The sequence below is a fragment of the Euprymna scolopes genome, chromosome 18, assembly GCF_053919585.1.
Source record: "Euprymna scolopes isolate OS-2025 chromosome 18, ASM5391958v1, whole genome shotgun sequence".
Lineage (NCBI taxonomy): Eukaryota > Metazoa > Mollusca > Cephalopoda > Sepiida > Sepiolidae > Euprymna > Euprymna scolopes.
The window spans coordinates 1116796-1136702 of record NC_136499.1 but is presented as its reverse complement, the minus strand read 5'-3'; the positions used below and the strand labels follow the sequence as shown (position 1 = coordinate 1136702).

Below are 19907 nucleotides of genomic sequence, written 5' to 3'. Positions count from 1 at the left end.
ATGTGGTGCTGTTATCACTGTGTTCCATCTTTTTCAACACTTTTAGGAACAATTCCTCGTGTCTCTTCTGTTGAAGTACCAATGACATGTTTTGTTCTTTCCGTTGAAGTAACAATTTCTTGTCTTGTTAGAGAAGGAATTTCTCCTCCAATATATGTTGTCGCTGTGCTTATTGTTGCATTTGGTCTTTAAAACTTTCCCCCAACATTTTCTGGTGATACATTTGAGCCCTAGGAATTTGGTAATTATGGTCTTAAAGACCTCAATATTGAATATCCTTTCCACGCGAACGACAAAAAATGTTCTTTCTGAAAGTGGGAGAAGAAAATTTTCGAAGGAGCAAAACAAATGTCCTTTCGTTTTTGTATGTGTGTGGGGGATGTCCGGTCTCAATTTGGTATTTCCATATATAAAAATTTTCAAGCAAACTTACGTGGGGAATAAAAGATGTTATTTCCAAAAATTCATTGCAACAAAAATGACTTCTTTGTATGATATCAAAAGAAATGCCTTCGTATCAGAAAATTCAATGTTCATTTCCAACAACAGTCAGAAAAGGAAAGAAAAAATATTTAAACTCGAGAAGAAAAAAACTTGAATAGGTTTCATTTTTCTACTTCATAAAATGAAATGTTAATTTCCGACGACAGTCAGAAATAGAAAAAAATATTAAAACTCGAGGAGAAAAAACGTGAAAAATTAAAAAGTTTCAGTTTGCAATGATGTAATTAACGAACAAGTTAACTGCAAACACGTGCGCAGAATTATGCCAACCTTTAAAAATGGATACTTCTCCTGTCTTTCAATCCGAAAGGCCTAATTTGCATAAAAAGTGGGCAATTATATTTAGAATTTAAGTTAATTCTTTTTCTTGTCTTCACAAAGTGCAGTGTAACATTTCTTTTCTTATATCTTTTTCCTTCGCCACAAGTAAAAAAGTCCAAACTACGAAACGTTTCCTAATAGAAGTCGGCTTTTTTTTTCAGAAACAAAAATTACTTCTTACGCCACTGAACAAGAAATAAAAACAAAACATTACCAAAAACGTCTGGTTTACAGTTCTTTCACTTTTTTCCGTAAAGAAACTTAATCCAAACTTTTCCCGTATTTACGTCAGAACTTACTTGCATGTTTCTTTGTTTTTCTTTAATGGTCCTAGCGTAAGCTGTTTCAAATAGTCGCTGACAAATTATTTTAGTGTAAAATTCCAATTTTCTCGCTACTAAATAGTTGCTTTAGGAGTTTTCGTGTGCCCAATTCTCGTTCGTCAGTATTGTGGTATTAGTATTTGAATAATTGAGGCGGGAGAACACAGTAACAGTTTAATAAATATTTATTAAAGAAAATACATGAAAAAGGTTATTGAGCTATATCTTGACTCACTATTGGACTAATGGTGACGACCATAATGCTCGCGTGTCCGTTTCTGATTTTCTTGGCAAACCGGTCCTCGTTATTCGAAAGTGACGTTATGAACAGAGATGACGTCATGGAATAGTTCATTATTCAAGGCAAAAGGGGTGCGTCCCCAATAGTATGTGTGTATGTGTAGATACATGTATATGCATGTGTTTGCATGTGTATGCATAGATAATTACTAAGGCTATGACAACAGTATATTCTTTTCATTGTTTTGACTATCGAGTATATATTCGATACACTTGGACCCAATTAACCGAGAATCACATCACTCTACATAAAAACATATAAGATATCAATGGATATATACTTGAGAATCAACACAAGGAAAGGAATATGCTCTTATTGTAGCCCTAATAATTACTAATACATTAAGGAAGAAAAATACATAAATATAAAAATAAATAAACATTATTAGTAATAACAATAAATAAATAAACAAAATAATAATAAAGTATTTAACGTAAACTAACGCCAATAATTCAATACCTATACATATACACGTATATATATATATATATATATGTATATATATATATATATATATATATATATATATATATATATATATATAGCAAATAATGAGATTAAAAATTAGAAAGATGGGCATATAAACTATACAACAAAATTAATAAAATATAATTAAAATCTATAAATAAGAATATATATATAATAAATAAACAAAACTAATATACAGACTAAGACCAATAATGATATACGGATGTACTAAAGATGAATGAATATACTATCAGCGCTAGTAATATATGAAATAAATTAAAATTAAAGAAATGGTTATGAAATACAGATGAAAAAAAGAAAAGAAAAAAAACAATAAATAATATATGAATTAAAAACTTATAATATAACAAATAATGTTATATAAGTAAAATATAAATAAACATATCAAATAACATACATAGATTAACAAACAATATCGCAGTATCCAACAGTGATTTCCTGACAGCGCCCTCGCTGATTTAACCTTAACGCGTATATTTACTAGTAAAATCTTGATAACGAAATAAAAAATAAATAAATAAAACAAATAAATTAATATATACAAAGAATACAATGACTACATCACAGATTTAATAGCAAGATCGAATTAAATTTAATATTAAATTTTTATCAGGAAATTATTTCCCGCTTAACGGGGTTTCCATGCCAACACATGAGTGAGGTTATCGGACTCAGTTGCCCACTGTTACTTTTGGCTTGGATTAAATGCTAACTAATTTTCTCATTCGTTAAAATTAAACTGATTAATTGATAAATAAAGAAAAGAGGCAAGTAGTGATAATATAATAATTATCAAAATAATAAGAAAGAAGGAAGTATTATCTATCTATCTATCTATCTATTTATCTATATATATATATATATATATATATATATATATATATATATATATACACACACAAATAATGATTAGAATATTAAACTAACTGGGCTTAAATATAAGAACTATTCTCTGCTTGACTGCTCAACTATTCCCACTTCCTATTCCGGCTATATCAAACAGTAAATCTATATTTACAAATTTGTATTTGTGATTGTTAAAAAAAAATTAATAGATATACGAAGATAAAAAAAAACAAGATCTGCGTTCGTTTGTCTATTTTTGTCTATACGTAACATAATTAAACACTTGGTTTCCTGCATTGCCATACACTTCTGATACCCTTACATATTTGTTTACCAGCAATGCTTCAATCAAACTACATTTCCCTTATATATAGAATACTACATTTTATGTAAACGAAATAAATTGTATATTCGTAAGTGAAAGGCCGCGTTGTTTTAACTATTTTATTTTTCATATTCGCTACACGTGTTTCGTGTCGTTTTTATTATGAAACGGTCGCGGCTTTCCATTTACAAATTATATATTCAACATAAAATTTTATTTTACTGATAATATACATGATTCAAGTTCAAATTCAAAGCGAAATATGATGATGTTTCTAAATATAACTAATAGCTTAGATATCATGCTAACGGCTGATAATATACAACTAACAAATTCACCTTGAAAAATGGTGTCAATTATTGGTATCGAAATCTGGTCATGAATATTGGCCGATTAATCTAGAATGGTCATACGGAAACTTCATGATAATTATTGAGGGCATTGTTGAAGAATAAATGGGTCAGCAATATTAATTAACAATTGAATGTTATGTATAAAATATTTATTTTCTCTGAAGATAACATGGATTTTCAGGTACAATAAAGATGAACTATGTCTTAAATAATCGGAACTCGTCTAAACTTACAAAGTGATAACATTCTTAAGTTGAAAATGAAAGAATTTTTTTAAGTCCGCTAATATTTTTAAACAAATCATGACATTTGTTCATTTTTATATTTGCATTTTCGTTTTAACACCATCTTCTACCGAGAGCTGCATTCGAAAGTATTAATTAATTTAAGTGAATTTAAAGTTTGTAGATTTGTTTTAAAATTTAAAAAAAACGGCATTTTATTGACATTCATGCATTAGTATTATTTGAACTTTTCGAATTCTTGTTCTTATATTGTCTTATTTTCACATTTCAGTCGATGAAATCTCCGACTTTTTTCAGGTGTATCTTCTCAAACTCGCGAATTTTTCCATCGAAATCGGGAATCTGCATAGAATTTGAAACGCAACACTTTATTTAACCTGACAGAGGGTTTCGTGCCACGTTCTGTCAACCGAGTACAAGTTTTAAGTAATTCGCACTTGTATTCTTAGCATCGCCCTCATTGAAGATTGGACCTTCAACATTTAAAAGAGTTTCACTTTGAATTAATTCGTATTTTACCATTACGCTACGGCGTAAAGTATACTTTATCAGGTAAAACCCTCTGGAATTTTACCTCCTTAATCAAGGAGATTCATGCGTTATCAGGAATAATTTCCATAAAAATATAAACAACTACGTCTTTGTGTGAGTAAGCGTGAAAATCGTACGGCATATTAAAAAACACACACACGTAGAACTAAATAAAAAAAAAGTCTCTAAATCGGTCGTAACTTACACTTGACCATCTTTCGCCCACACTGTCCTGATTTCTGCTTCTAAGCTAAACAAAAAACAATGGACTTAGCTCGTGTTTATTCAAGTCAGTTCTTGTCATTTAAATAGCGATCAATTTACGTTTGAAATGAGAATTACAATTTAGCTTATCTTTTACCGAAGAAAGTAAACTTTGTATCAATATTTGGATACTGTTTCTAACATTAGAACAACATGTAACATTAGGAGTTGCTTCATGGAAGCCCAGCGCTTTTAATTCCACCTCCACCTCTCTCGTTCTCTCACTCTATCACGTAATATATATATATATATATTTATATATATATATATATATATATATTTATATATATATATACTACCAAAAGTACCCGTCATTGACTGGGTTCAAAAACAGCCTACAGAAAATGGACTCTGATTTATGAAATTATGATAAGTTATGAAAAGAAAGGGTTGTAAAGAGATATCTTCGAATTTGGGGGTATCAAAACCAAAGCAAAATCTGATGAAAGTAAAAATAAAATAGATAAACCCCATAATTTATTATACCATACCTGTTCACACTGAAACACTTATCACAATATTCTGTGGATCTATATAAAAAAAACTTGTTAAACTTTGTGACATATTTCCATTCTATGGAGGTCAGGCGCGAACGAACAGCCCACAATTTTATTATACCATATTTCTTCAAACTGAAACATAATTATCAAAGTATACTTACGCAGATAGATATGAAAAGTCTTTATTAAAGTGTGTGCCTATTTCCATTCCATAGAGGCCAGGCGCGAACGCAGACCCCACAATTTTATTATACCATCCCTATTTAAGTTAAAACATAATTATCAAAGTATTATTATGTACATCTATATCAAAAACAATTGCAAACGTTTTTTTTAATTTTTTAATTTTTTATTTCCATACTTTGTCGAGCAGACGCGTACGCAGACTTCACAATTTTAATGAATCCTCATTATGCCAGACCAAACATACCCATTCCTGTGTCTCGATTCATATATATGTGATCAGTTTTCTATAATAGAGCCTATTCGTGACCAGACACACACACATACACAGACAGACGTTCAGATTTATATTATATATATATATATATATATATATATATATATATATATATATATATATACATAGATAGATAGATCAATATAGATAGATATGGATATAGATAGATCGATATACATAGATAGATAGATCGATATAGATAGATGGATATAGATAGATACATATAGATATATAGATATATATATATCGATATATATATGTATATAGATATATATGTATACAGATATATATTTATATAGATATATATTTATATAGTTATATGTATATAGATATATGTATATATATATATATATAGATATAGATATATATATAGATGTATATATAGATATAAATATTATATAAGTTTATATGTATATAGATATAGATATATATAGATGTATATATATAGATATAAATATTATATAGATATATATATATATGTATATAGATATATATGTATATATATAATATATATGTATATAGATATATATATATATCTATATATATAGAGAGAGAGATAGATATATATATATATAGATATATATATATATATATATATATAGATATATATATGTATAAAGATATATATATGTGTATATGGATATATATTTATGTATATATATGTATATAGATATATGCATATAGATATATATATATAGATATATATAGATATATATATAGATAGATATATATATATGTATATATATGTATATATGTAGATATATATAGATATATATGTATATATATATAGATATATATGTATATATATAGATATATATGTATATATAGATATATATGTATATATAGATATATATACATATATATATAGATATATATATAGATATATATGTATATATAGATATATATAGATATATATGTATATATATATATATATAGATATATATGTATATATAGATATATATAGATACATATGTATATATATAGATATATATGTATATATAGATATATATATAGATATATATATAGATATATATGTATATATAGATATATATGTATATATAGATATATATGTATATATAGATATATATGTATAGATATATATATAGATATATGTATATATAGATATATATGTATATATAGATATATAAATAGATATATATGTATATATATAGATATATATGTATATATAGATATATATAGATATATATGTATATATATATGTATATATTGATATATATGTATATATAGATATATGTAGATATATATATAGATATATATAGATATATATATATAGATATATATATAGATATATATATAGATATATATATATAGATATATATAGATATATATATATATATATATATATATATATATATATATATATATATATATAGAGATATATAGAGATATATAGATATATACAGTGATGATCATATTTATTGGCACGGTAAAATAAAAGTTAAATTTTGTCTAATAAATTCTAAAAAAGGGATTAAATTAAAGAAAATAACAAAGTATATTATGTATTTTTAACTGGCCTTTCCGATGCAGCAATCGGATTTTAGAAAAAATAAATAACAAAGGAACAACAAACATAATTTCAAAAAACCCTTGTTCAAAATTATTGGCACGGCTTTGTTTTTCTTTTAGTATCAGTATAATATCAATCAATTTCCGGTTTACGTTCTTTCTGAACTTTTTTATAGCCATATTATGCTTGTTTAACGCTAATTCAGTGAATAATTTTTTTACGAAAATTTTTAGATAGCGATTCATTTAAACTATTATAAGTGACTAAATTATAATTTTCAATCGCCATGGTTAAAACTAAGGAACACAGCGAAGACGTCAGGAAGCTTGTTGTAGCATGCCATACCAATGGGGAGGGCTATGATAAGATTTCAAAGAAGCTAAACCTTCCCAAATCCACTGTTAGAGCCATAATAAACAAGTTCAAATCGCAAGGCCACGTTATGAGTTTAGAGGGTAGAGGGAGAAAAAGGATTCTTTCCCCAAGAGATGAACGGAAAATTGTTCGACAAGTAAAACAAAACCCAAGGATCTCTGTTGGGGAGATTGTTGATGAACAGAGCACCTCTGGAGTGAATGTATCTCGACATACAGTTGGTAGAGTTTTGAAGAGAGCTGGTTTAAAAGCATGTCGTCCGAGAAAGACTCCCTTATTGAAGCCTATGCACCTGTAAGCAAGGCTAGCCTTTGCAAAACGTCATATTGATAAAGATGTTGCATTCTGGAAACGTGTTCTATGGACTGACGAAACGAAAATAGAGTTATTTGGCCATAATAAAGTGTCTTATATTTACAGAAAATCTGGCGAAGCTTTCCTGCCTAAGAACACCATACACACAGTGAAGCACGGTGGAGGCAGTTTGATGTTTTGGGGATCCTTTGCTACCTCTGGACCAGGGCGACTTGTTAAGGTGACATGTAGCATAAAAAAGGAAGATTATGTTAAAATATTGGATGAAAACCTGAAAGACTCACTTGGTCGTCGTTGGTGGTTCATGCAAGATAATGACCCAAAGCATTCGGCTAAACTGACTAAGAAATGGCTTGAGGACAATCATATTAATGTTTTGGAGTGGCCATCACAAAGCCCAGACCTTAATCCAATTGAAAATTTATGGAGAACATTAAAATTGAGGGTAATGCAAAGGAAGCCTAAGAATCTTATTCAATTGGAGGATTATTGTCAGGAAGAGTGGCCTAAAATTACTACTGAAGAGTGCGACAACTTGGTTGTAAACTATGAAAAGCGACTGAGGAAGGTAATCAAGGCCAAAGGCTATACAATTGATTATTAAATAAATCTTGCCAATAGTTTTGAACAAGGGTTTTTTGCAATTATGTTTGTTGTTCCTTTGTTATTTATTTTTTCTAAAATCCGATTGCTGCATCGGAAAGGCCAGTTAAAATTACATTATATACTTTGTTATTTTCTTTAATTTAATCCCTTTTTTAGAATTTATTAGACAAAATTTAACTTTTATTTTACCGTGCCAATAAATATGATCATCACTGTATATATAGATATATATATATAGATATATATATATAGATATATATATATAGATATATATAGATATATATATAGATATATAGATATATATATAGATATATATAGATATATATATAGATATATATAGATATATATATAGATATATATAGATATATATAGATATATATTTAGATATATATAGATATATATATATATAGATATAGATATATATAGATATATATATATAGATATATAGATAGATATATATAGATATGTATATAGATAGATATATAGATATATATAGAGATGTATAGATATATATATATAGATGTATAGATATATATATAGATATATATAGATGTATAGATATATATATATACATAGATGTATATATAGATGTATATATAGATGTAAAGATATATATACATATAGATATATATATACATATAGATATATATATACATATAGATACATATAGATATTTATAGATATATATATACATATAGATATATATAGATATATATATATATAGATATATATATATACATATAGATATATATATATACATATAGATATATATATATAGATATATATATAGATATATATATACATATAGATATATATATAGATATATATATACATATATATATATATAGATATATATAGATATATATATATATAGATATATATAGATATATATAGATATATATATAGATATATATAGATATATATATAGATATATATATATATAGATATATATATAGATATATATATATAGATATATATAGAGATATATAGATATATATATGTATATAAATATATCTATGTATATAGATATATATATGTATATACACTTGTGCCCGATATTATTCATACCCCTCGGATCTTTGAGATTTCTATAAGAATATTGCTCAAACCAGAAGGTAGACAATATTTAAGGGATTTCAAACAATAAATCAAGCATAAGCATTTTATTTAAACTCAACAAATAAATAAATTATGCAAGTTTGAAACATTATACAAAGAAAACCAATAATGGCACTAGTTCAAAATTATTCATACCTCTCTTACTAATAGTCAATAGCATGCCCTTTATTCTAAATAACTGCCTGTAACCGTTTTGGATATTTATCAACAAGGTTTTTACAAGCATCAACACTGATTTTTGACCATTCTTCAATGCAGTAGTTCTCCAAATCCCTCAAATTTCTAGGTTTCCGCTTTTTAACCTCAGTTCAGAGGTTTTCGATAGGGTTCAGGTCGGGACTCTGGCTAGGCCATTCCAAAACATTAATTTGATTATCCTCAAACCATTTCTTGACTATTTTGGCAGTATGTTTTGGATCATTATCCTGTTGAAGGACCCAGTTTGGTCCTAAATGGAGCTTCTCCGCATCCTGTCTAATGTTTTTCTGGAGTATCTCCAAATATTGCTCCTTCTTCATGGTTCCATCTATCTTGACCAAACTACCTGGACCACTAGCCGAAAAGGAGCCCCAAAACATTAGGCTACCACCACCATGTTTCACCGTGGGTATGGTGTTCTTTGGGTTGTAAGCTTCTCCTTTCTTCCTCCAAACGTAAGAAGCATCCATATGGCCAAACAATTCAATTTTTGTTTCGTCAGTCCACAAAATACTTGAAAAAACGGACTCTGGAGAATTCACATGGGTCCTAGCAAACTTTAGACGTGCTGCAAGGTGTTTTCCGGTGTGCAATGGAGTCCTTCTTGGTCTTCTTCCTTTCAGACCATTTTCATGCAGAGTCCTTTGCAATGTTTGCCTTGATATTTTTATGCCAGAAGACTCCAGATTTTCTAAAATGTCCTTAGTAGTGGTGGTTGGATTTGCATTAACACTTCTTACAATATTCCTGGTGGCTCTAGCAGACAGTTTCCTTTTCCTTCCTCTACCAATCAAGTTGTTTGTTGTGTGGTGGCTCTGGAATTTTTTGATGATGCTCTGTACTGTTGCTGTAGGGACCTCAAATTTCTTGGAAATTGACTTGTAACCTAAACCATCCTTATGTGAATTCACAATTTTAGTCTTAAGATCATTACTAAGCTCTTTTTTCTTCCCCATTCTAATAATTTTTATTCTTTTATTGGTTTTCAGTTGATGTCATTTTAATTTCTGAAAAATGCAAAAAACGAAATGAAATTAATCAAAGGTTGTATAAAAGCATTCAAAATAAGAATCAAACAGGAAACAAACAGTCAGAAACTCGATTAATACGGAAACAATAAGGGGGTATGATTATTTTTGAACATTGCAGATTTTATAAATAGCTGTATATTTCTTTTATTACAAGTATCCCGAGATTTTAAAATGACGAAAATGATCAGAAGAGGTTTATTAAGAATATGTATCAATATGGACGTAAACAATAAATTCTTACAATGTTACACCTAATAAACTCAATTTTCAAGGGGGGGGTATGAATAATATCGGGCACAAGTGTAGATATATATATATATATATGTATATAGATATATATATATGTATATAGATATATATATGTATATAGATATATATATGTATATAGATATATGTATATAGATATATAGATGTATATGCATATATATGCACATATATACACATACATATATATATATATATATATACATATATGTATATATATTAGTCCTCGTGCGAAAGAGCAAGACATAAAATGTTTTAAATAATAATAATAATAATAATAATAATAATAATAATAATAATAATAATAATAATAATAATAGTAGAATAACAATAACAAAGACTTTCGCTGGCGAGGGCTACTATTGACCGTAACCAGTTATACGATCCTTTTGAACTTTTCATCTCTATTTTCTATTTTTCTCATTATGTACTGAATATTTGTCATGAAAGTTATATGAAATATCTTACTTATTAAATTTTAAAGATTTTCTATTCTGAAAGAAGTTTAAAAACATTTTCGGTGATATATATACTCGCCAATGTATAGTATGTATATCATCAAAATATCTGAATTAAACAAATAAATTATAAATCGCCACTTTATAAAGCCAAATTCCATTTGAGGGTAAGAATAAATATTCTTATGAACTATTATCACATCCGGTCTTCTTTCTTTGATGGGCTTATCTTTTGTTGTTATTATTATTATTATTATTATTATTATTATTATTATTATTATTATTATTATTATTTTCGTGGTGTGATATTTGTCACCGTTTTTTTGTTTGTTTTTATTTCTTACTGAAGAGCGGACGTTTACAGCGAAGCTAGTGAGCATAGTCAAAGAGTCAATTAGGTAGAAAGCATTTGGCATAGAATGTTTGCTGTATCAATCAGAACTGAAGTACGGTGATGTTGTACTTGATTCCCAAAGAGTTCAACTGTTTCTCAAGATCATCTGGAATTGAGCCAAGCGCATATACAATGATTGGCGCGATTGAACTTTTCTTATTCCATCACCTAACAATCTCCGCCCTCAGTTTCTTATAGTTCCGTAGTTTCTCATTCTTTTTGCCTGTCAAATTGGCGTCGTTTGGGCAAGCCAAATTAATAATATTGCATTCATTTTTGTTCACAACTACAATATTCAGTTTCCTGTAAGTTTACTCTCACTTACACTAAACTATGAAATCACAAATAATCTTAACGTTCTTATTTTCCACTGCCACTTCTAGGTGAGATTGGAACCACTTGTTTTTTACTTAGAATTCAAACTTTTCTACAAACCCCAATGCAGATTTGCACGTATTTGTCCTGGAGATATTTGTACTATTTTTCAGCAATGGTAGAACACGCACTAACAATGTCTGAGACTGTTTCAAGAGTTACACATCATAGTCTCCACTCATCAGTACAGTCCTTCCCAAAGATGTTTTTCTTTATTGCATTTGTATTTCGTGCCCCTTCGTTAGCAGCAAATATAAGATTTTCTGCCCCTCTTTTTAAGTTAACTTTTAGGAAAAAATATTCATCATCTTGATATTTTAGTGCCTTAGCATCTCGCTCAAACTGACCATGAAGTTTCATTCTTACAAACTCAGTCACATTTTCTGCTTCGATTCCTACCTTGTACTTCTGCTTATCTTTCAGTGATTCTTTGTCTAGATCTTCCTCTTTCGTCACTGCTGCAAGAAATACTTCCCGACTGTTAGCCTAGTGGTGCATTCTTCTTCTTCTTCTTCTTCTTCTTCTTACTATTATTATTATTATTATTATTATTTTTTTTTTTTTTATTTTTTTTTTTTAATTCAATTTTCACCCCAAACAAGGCACAGTGCCACTTTGAAGTAGGGGGCTACTATTAGGGAATTAATTTGCGGGGTCATTATGAAGGGAGATGAGTAGAAAGATGTTTGTTAACATTACACTTGAACTTCTGCATATCATTGCAGTTGGGAAAGCAGAATCCCGGAAGGGAGTTCCAAAGACCCGCAGTTCTGGGGAAGAAACTATTGGAGTAAAAGGCTTTCTTGCACCTAGGGATCTCCACTGTAAAGGGATGTTATTATTATTATTATTATTATTATTATTACAATGTGTAGTCACAAAGGCGTCATCAAAGATTGCTCTTGTAGTGTTCTCTGGAGTCTGAATAACAACAAGTCTCCCTATGTTTCCAGTACTCTCCACCTCTTTTGAGTTATCGCGACAGTCGCTTCCATTGATTTCTAGTTGGCAGCGACAATTGCTTTTCACTAGAATTTGGATGGAAATAAGATTTCCCAATGTTCCAGTCCACTTTGCACTCATCCATCAAAAGTCTGGCTAGTGCTTTCTCTCCTCGCATTTTCAATTTCCTTGACCCACCTCACTTCTTTGGTGTGGTATCAGTTTATGGTGACTTACACAAAAACAAATGAGCGCAAGGTGAAAACCTTATAATTATACCGTTTCAGTTTTCATGATTCTATGTGACGTTTTTTAGTGTTTTACATAATTTAATTCGTTGCTGTATGTCTTCTTTGTGTCCGTAGTCTGTGTGATGTTAGTCTTCGCATTCAAGGGGTTTCCTTATTAATTATTGTTTCGATGTTCTGCATTATGTATTCTTCTAATTCTTTTCTCTCTCTCTCTCTCTCTCTCTCTCTCTCTCTCTCTCTCTGCTATTTACGGTCTTATTTTTTACTTCTTTCCTTTTCACATAGAGTCGGTCAGTATCATCCTTTGGCTATCATTATTATTATTATTATTATTATTATTATTATTATTATTATTATTGATATATCAATAAATATAGCAATTTATTTAGGTCGTTATCTTCTAATGAAATTTATATCAAATATCCATTTTCTCTTTTCTCAAAGGTAACTGTTGGTTCATCGCGGGTGTAAATGTTCTGATAATTCAAAGCTGGCCGATGTTCGAAAATGTGGTGCCACAGAATCAATCCTTCAACAAAGGGAATTATACAGGTGAGAATTATATTGAAGTTACTGCAATATGATATTTGAACAAAGAAAATGCGACGTTTTTATATTGTCTTATATAAAATATATATGAAAATAACTATGTTTATGATTTTAAGGTCTCTTCCGATTTAACTTTTGGCAATATGGAGAATGGATTGAAGTTTTAATTGATGACTTCCTGCCTGTGTCCCGAACCTCCGGACAACTTTGTTATTGTTGGAACCGGAAGGAACCAGATGAGTTTTGGAGTTCCTTGCTTGAAAAAGCATACGCTAAGTAAGAAAATATTTTTGCTTGCTTAAATCAATTCATTTCATTAAATTACATTTTTTTCTTATGCTATTTAACACCCTCTGACACTGGAAAAACACATATACTTACCATTCTTAGAAAATGTTTTAACGATAAAGAATAAAATAAGCACCAATCGCAAATACAATATTTTACTAGTAAAATTTACCAGCGTTGTACGGAAATTGTGGACAATCCCTATATCCCCTTGATTCAAGCTCTGTAACTTCGACCACAAACCATTATTCCCTTCCTGTTTGACAGGGTGCAAATAATTTCTAACATAATAGGTCCCGTACTATCTACATCGCCACAGTGTTGCTTGTTTTAGAAATACACGGGATGTGCTCCAATGAATCTATCGCACATATACACACTTAAAAATACTCCCAACCAATCTGACAAAAGAAGAAAACTTCATCTTTTCACTGTAGAAACTTCTAGATGTCAGAAGATTTTCGACTGATAACTTCTTTTCTAGGCCCACTTGCATCTGTAATTCCCTTTCTGCTCTCCGTTTCCTTGATTGTACCAACACGCAGCAATTTGATACAATATGGATTATATGTCTGGCTCATATCACAGTAGTTCCTTACGCATCGGTGGCAGAGTGTCTTGCTTTGGGTGAATAAAGTTTAAAAAATATATCAATAATTATTTTTGTAATTTCTATCATTTTTAAGATACCTTCAAATTGAGAAATAAAACCAAACGTATATAAAACTAATTATGCCGATAATAGTTTATGCAATCCTTGTTAGAACAGAATATAAAAAAAACTAGCCGAAATACCCGTTTATGTTTCTCAAATTTTCACCTTTTCCAATTTAAATCTATATATCTATAAAAGTGAGTATGTGTGTGTCAGGACACTTCTCAATCTATACACTCAACGAATTTTTATCTAAAGACTTAAAATTTGGTATATAGGATTATCAGACATGTGAAAAACTTTTTAATTCCTCCGGAAAAAAACGGGCTGCTAAGGGGTCAGAATTGCAAAATTTACACTTGAGATCATCGGGGTTTTATCTGTTTGCAGCTAGGCGTCGGTCTCAAGGATGAAAGAATAGCCAAACGCATTAACGTCTCTGAATTGAAAGTTAAAACAAATGCCACCCTCCCTGTTATTAACTCATACGAAAAACTTGCTGGTATACTGTTTAATCATTCTGATATCGGAAATGAGTGAATAGATTAAAACAAGCTGTACACGCGTTTTAACTGGAAGTGCTGTCCAAATGTAAGCACCATTATTGGTTTGACGAGAAAAGTTGATACAATGGCTATTCACCCCCCCCCCAAAAAAAAAAATTACCAGTGTCGCAACGTACGTTAGGACGTAATTTCCGTCTGGAAAAACCAAACATATGTGAACTGCACGAAATATAGCTTGATAACTAATCTGTGGAAATACCAAAAATTGAAACATGCATAACTCAAAACATTATATAGTTCAAGGGCTCCAAGCACATTACGTGACAAAACTAATAACAGAGCGTGTCAGTGACTTAGACAAATATGCTAAGCACTTCGATTCAATATATTCTGAAAAAAACCTTTTGAATTAAGGATGACACGATTATTCTGAACAATACAAATAATGCGGTGTTTTTATAATGACAAAACATTTAAATTACTTTTTATTAGAATAAGTTAATTATAGATCACTTCTTATAACTAAATAACACTTATTGTTAATAAACATTTGTCTAAAATGAAAAATGTATTTTATTTACACTTGCATATACGGGCAGCATGATATACATGGTGTTTAATCATAAAGGTCACAATTTATTTGCCCAAGTTTATTAAATACTTCACAGTATTCAAATCAAACAAAAATAAATAGATACATACATCATTCATATTTTTGGATCTCTAAAAGGTATTCAATATAACCCCTTTTCAGCATCAATAACCTTCTGCAAATTCTTAGAAAATCTCTACAAGAGTCGCGAATAGTGTCGTGATGAATGTTGACTCATTCCTCCTTCAATTCTGTCTTCCAAGCATCCTAAATTGTATGATGAGAAGTTCAAACCTTACTCTCTAAAATTGACTAAATACTGAAATGTCCATGATTAAAGTCTGGAGATGGTGGAAACAATTGCTCCCTCGAAATGAACTGTGGATCATTCTTGACTAATCATTTATGATTACGTTTGTTCTGTACTAAAAATCTGACCCCGTTAAAATAACGAACAGCGTCTTCTGGCGTGCTTTTTGCCAATGACAACAATGAAAAGACGTTTTCATATTTTCATTCACAAAAATCAAAGCACTCCTTTCAGTTTCACATATTTGGCCGACATCACTATTGATACTGCGCCTTGCTTTCAAGTAAAAATCCGCAACTCGGCATCACCAACGATATCAACTCTGATCATTGAATATTAAAATGTGGCTGGATGTCAAATGCCTTTTTATCACCGAAAACCCAGATCAGGCAGTGTGTCATCTATGATAGGCTATATGAGGATTTTGGCCCTTTGCTTTTGTTCATAAACACAACTTGCATATATCAATTGTTTTTCTTTTCTTGGTGCTTGTATATAGATTTTTGGGGACAGTGTGGAAAATGACAAAAATCGCCCTGAAGACTACTTTTGCCTCCTTTGACAGATTTTTGAGTGATTTCTTGGGTTTCTTCTCAGCTTCTCCAAGAAATTTGATCACTTTTGATGTCCGAGTAGTACTAGGACAACTTCTCTACTTTATTAATATACTCTCCAGTATTTTATAATCATTTCAACGTTCTCCAAACCAAAAGCCAAACATTCACTAGCAGGGCAGTTCTATCCGTCTAAACTTATTGACAAAATAGCTATTAGAATAGGAAGCTGTATTACTGTGATGTATCAAACCAGCGAATTGATAAAGACCACTAGACCATCGAACCAAACGAGCTGGAACATTGCCACGCATAGAATAGGTCTCTGAGTAACACTAGCATTAACAGGAAAAAGAGAATGAGCGAATACCACTTCATCGGAAAGAAAATGCCTAAAAATGCTATTAAGCTTATTACTAATAACATAATCCTGGACTTTGTGTAGATGAGTAAAATGATGAAAAAAATATAATAGTGTAGTGACTAGAGAACACTCAGTAATTCCTCCTCTAATTCTCTATCCACTATCCAGAAGATCACATGCACAACAACTGAGAAGGCCGAATTGCTTGACTGGCGATTTATCTCCAACTTCACCTTAAACTCAACAAATAACTCCTTCCCAAATTTCCCTATGCAGACTGAAACCACACTTAATGATCTGAAAATTACTCCTTCTCATGTCCGTGATATCATAAAAAAAATTTAGACACATCCAAATCTCATTCCTGCTAAACTAAATAAAAATTGTTAGCTGAGCTAACCCTTGTACTTTCCAAGAGATACTACATATGCTTTGCTGAATCTTTATTCCCAAATAGCTGCAAAATAGCCTCGGTGGTAATGAAAATTAAATCATATGGTATTATTGGACGAATACTAAATGTAATTAGATTCTTCTTAGACAAAAGGATAATCCAAGTTGTCTTTGATCGTCGTGCATATAAACATCATAATATTAATGTAGGAGCGTCTCAGAAGTTTTGGACCTCTCTTACTTCTAATATTCATAAATAACTACCCTGATAACACCCTGTTACCTGCTTTCCTGACTGTAGTGATCTGAAGACGTATAAATGTAATGTAAATCGATATCTCGCTCATCTCCCCTAAATATGGTCTAAAATTGTTGTTTACATTAAAGTGGCGATATACCTTTTTAAAGTCAACATGAATTATAAAAGCAAACTATATTTGTATTTCATATGTAACAATTTAAATGTAAGTGTATTGAAAGTTGTGTTTTCACATCGATGTTCACGAGAGAAACTTTCGATAATGGCATTATTTATATCATGTTGGTCATCGGTTCTTGCTAAATCACTAAATTTAAGCAACAAGCGACCTGGTCAATAGCAAATGGATGATCATTAAACAAAACTGAGCGCTGTATGCTGCTCTTCTCTGGAAATTGAAGGGATTCTCTGGGTCTCAATTATCCATCGGTAACTATAATCGCTTAAGGAAAAAAAGGGGAACACCTTTCGACGTACTTGCATGAATTCGATATTGCAAATTCAGTTGGAGCCGGCACAACCCACCTTGACTAAATGTCATCACTAATAGAATCAGATCATATATCAGTGCATTGTTTTTATGTCAATCTAATATTGTGCATTTGATTCATACGTAACATGATCTACTTTTCTATTTTTTTTATATTTTGATAGATTGTATGGTAGTTATGATCATTTGGACAGCGGAAGCATCCACAATGCACTGGTCGACATGACGGGAGGCGTGTCCGAACGGGTTCATTTGAGGAATGGGGTGAATACTCCGGAACATCTCTTTGAACTTCTATCCAAAATGTGGACGATGAGCACAATGATTGGTCTCGTTATTTTTGTAAGTAGATTTACACAACTATCAGACATTTATTATCATGTGCATATCACATTTGCGATTGTTCCGGAGCATTGGAAGGATTTGTAACTACTTCTTTGCTTCAGTACTGTACAACCGTTCGCTGCCGTAAAAATGGTGCTGCTACTATTATAACTGCTTGTACTTATACTACTATTACTACTACTACTACTACTAATATTAATAATAATAATAATAATAATAATAAGAAGAAGAAGAATAATGACAAGAGAAGAGACAAGAAAAAGTATTCAGTCATGGTCACAAAAAGGACACTTCAAAAGAGAAATAGATTTACTACTGACACCTGAACAAGTAGATCAGAATAAACACTATCAAATCTAAAAAAAGCCTTCCTAAAAAACGGTACCTGAAGAACATGTGGATAAGTGTAATACTATCATTGCCTGAAATTCACTCAATGTTGTATTCTAGAGAACTTAATATTAAATATAGTCTGGTGCGACAAAGATTATCTGCGTTTCGACTAACTGCTTCATGAACAATTCCATTTCCATGTTGTGTTGAAGATCTGTGGTATTAGTGTTTTATAGGAAGTGGAAATAAGCCAGTCACAGGCAGTAATCATTAATTCTTAGCCATGTTTAGGAATTTAGTCTTGCCTAAATTTGCCTTTACAGTTGAACATAAAATAGTAAGAATTAAGACTTGCTTCTTATAAACATGTAATTTATTTAGTAAAATTTTATTTTTCGCTGAGAAGGCATTTTTAGCCATCGCATGCGTTTATAAAGCAGTCAGTTTTTCGATGTTTCCATTTCTGTATTTTTTCGCCTCCGTATCCGATTTAAATCGATGTTTCGGAATTTTTTAGATAAGGATTGGTTATTCGTATTAGTTGGATTCATCGGATCACTGTTCTCACCTTGAGTGTGATTTTCACAACGTTTCGGTCGATATAACCTCCGATCCTGTTTAGGTGTATCTTGTCGAACTCGAGAATGTTTCTGTCGAATTCGGGAATTTAGACGGAATATCGAGCGGAACCCTTTATTTACTTCAGGGAGGTAGCATGTTCTTGTTCCGTCAGCCATGACTGGATAGAGGTCCTAAGTAATTCGCAAATTATTAGGATCTCTATCCAGTCAAGACTGACGGAACAAGAGCATGCTACCTCCGTGAAGTAAATAAAGGGTTCCGCTTGAAATTCCGTCCAAATTCCTGAGTTTAACAGAAACATTTCTGTTCGACAAGATACACCTGAAGAGAGTTGGAGGTTACATCGCCCGAAACGTTGTGAAAATC

General features: G+C 30.4%; 1 protein-coding gene across 1 annotated transcript in view; it reads left to right on the top strand.

Annotated features, from left to right (window-relative positions):
- LOC145297479 (calpain-11-like) overlaps positions 1-19907 on the top strand; it is a 151792-nt gene that overhangs the window by 46141 nt on the left and 85744 nt on the right. Inside the window, exons 3-5 of the mRNA XM_080143349.1 lie at positions 13766-13873; positions 13987-14146; positions 18446-18623. Of these exons, the coding sequence (XP_079999475.1) occupies positions 13766-13873; positions 13987-14146; positions 18446-18623 (446 nt within the window). The remainder of the gene's footprint in view (positions 1-13765; positions 13874-13986; positions 14147-18445; positions 18624-19907) is intronic.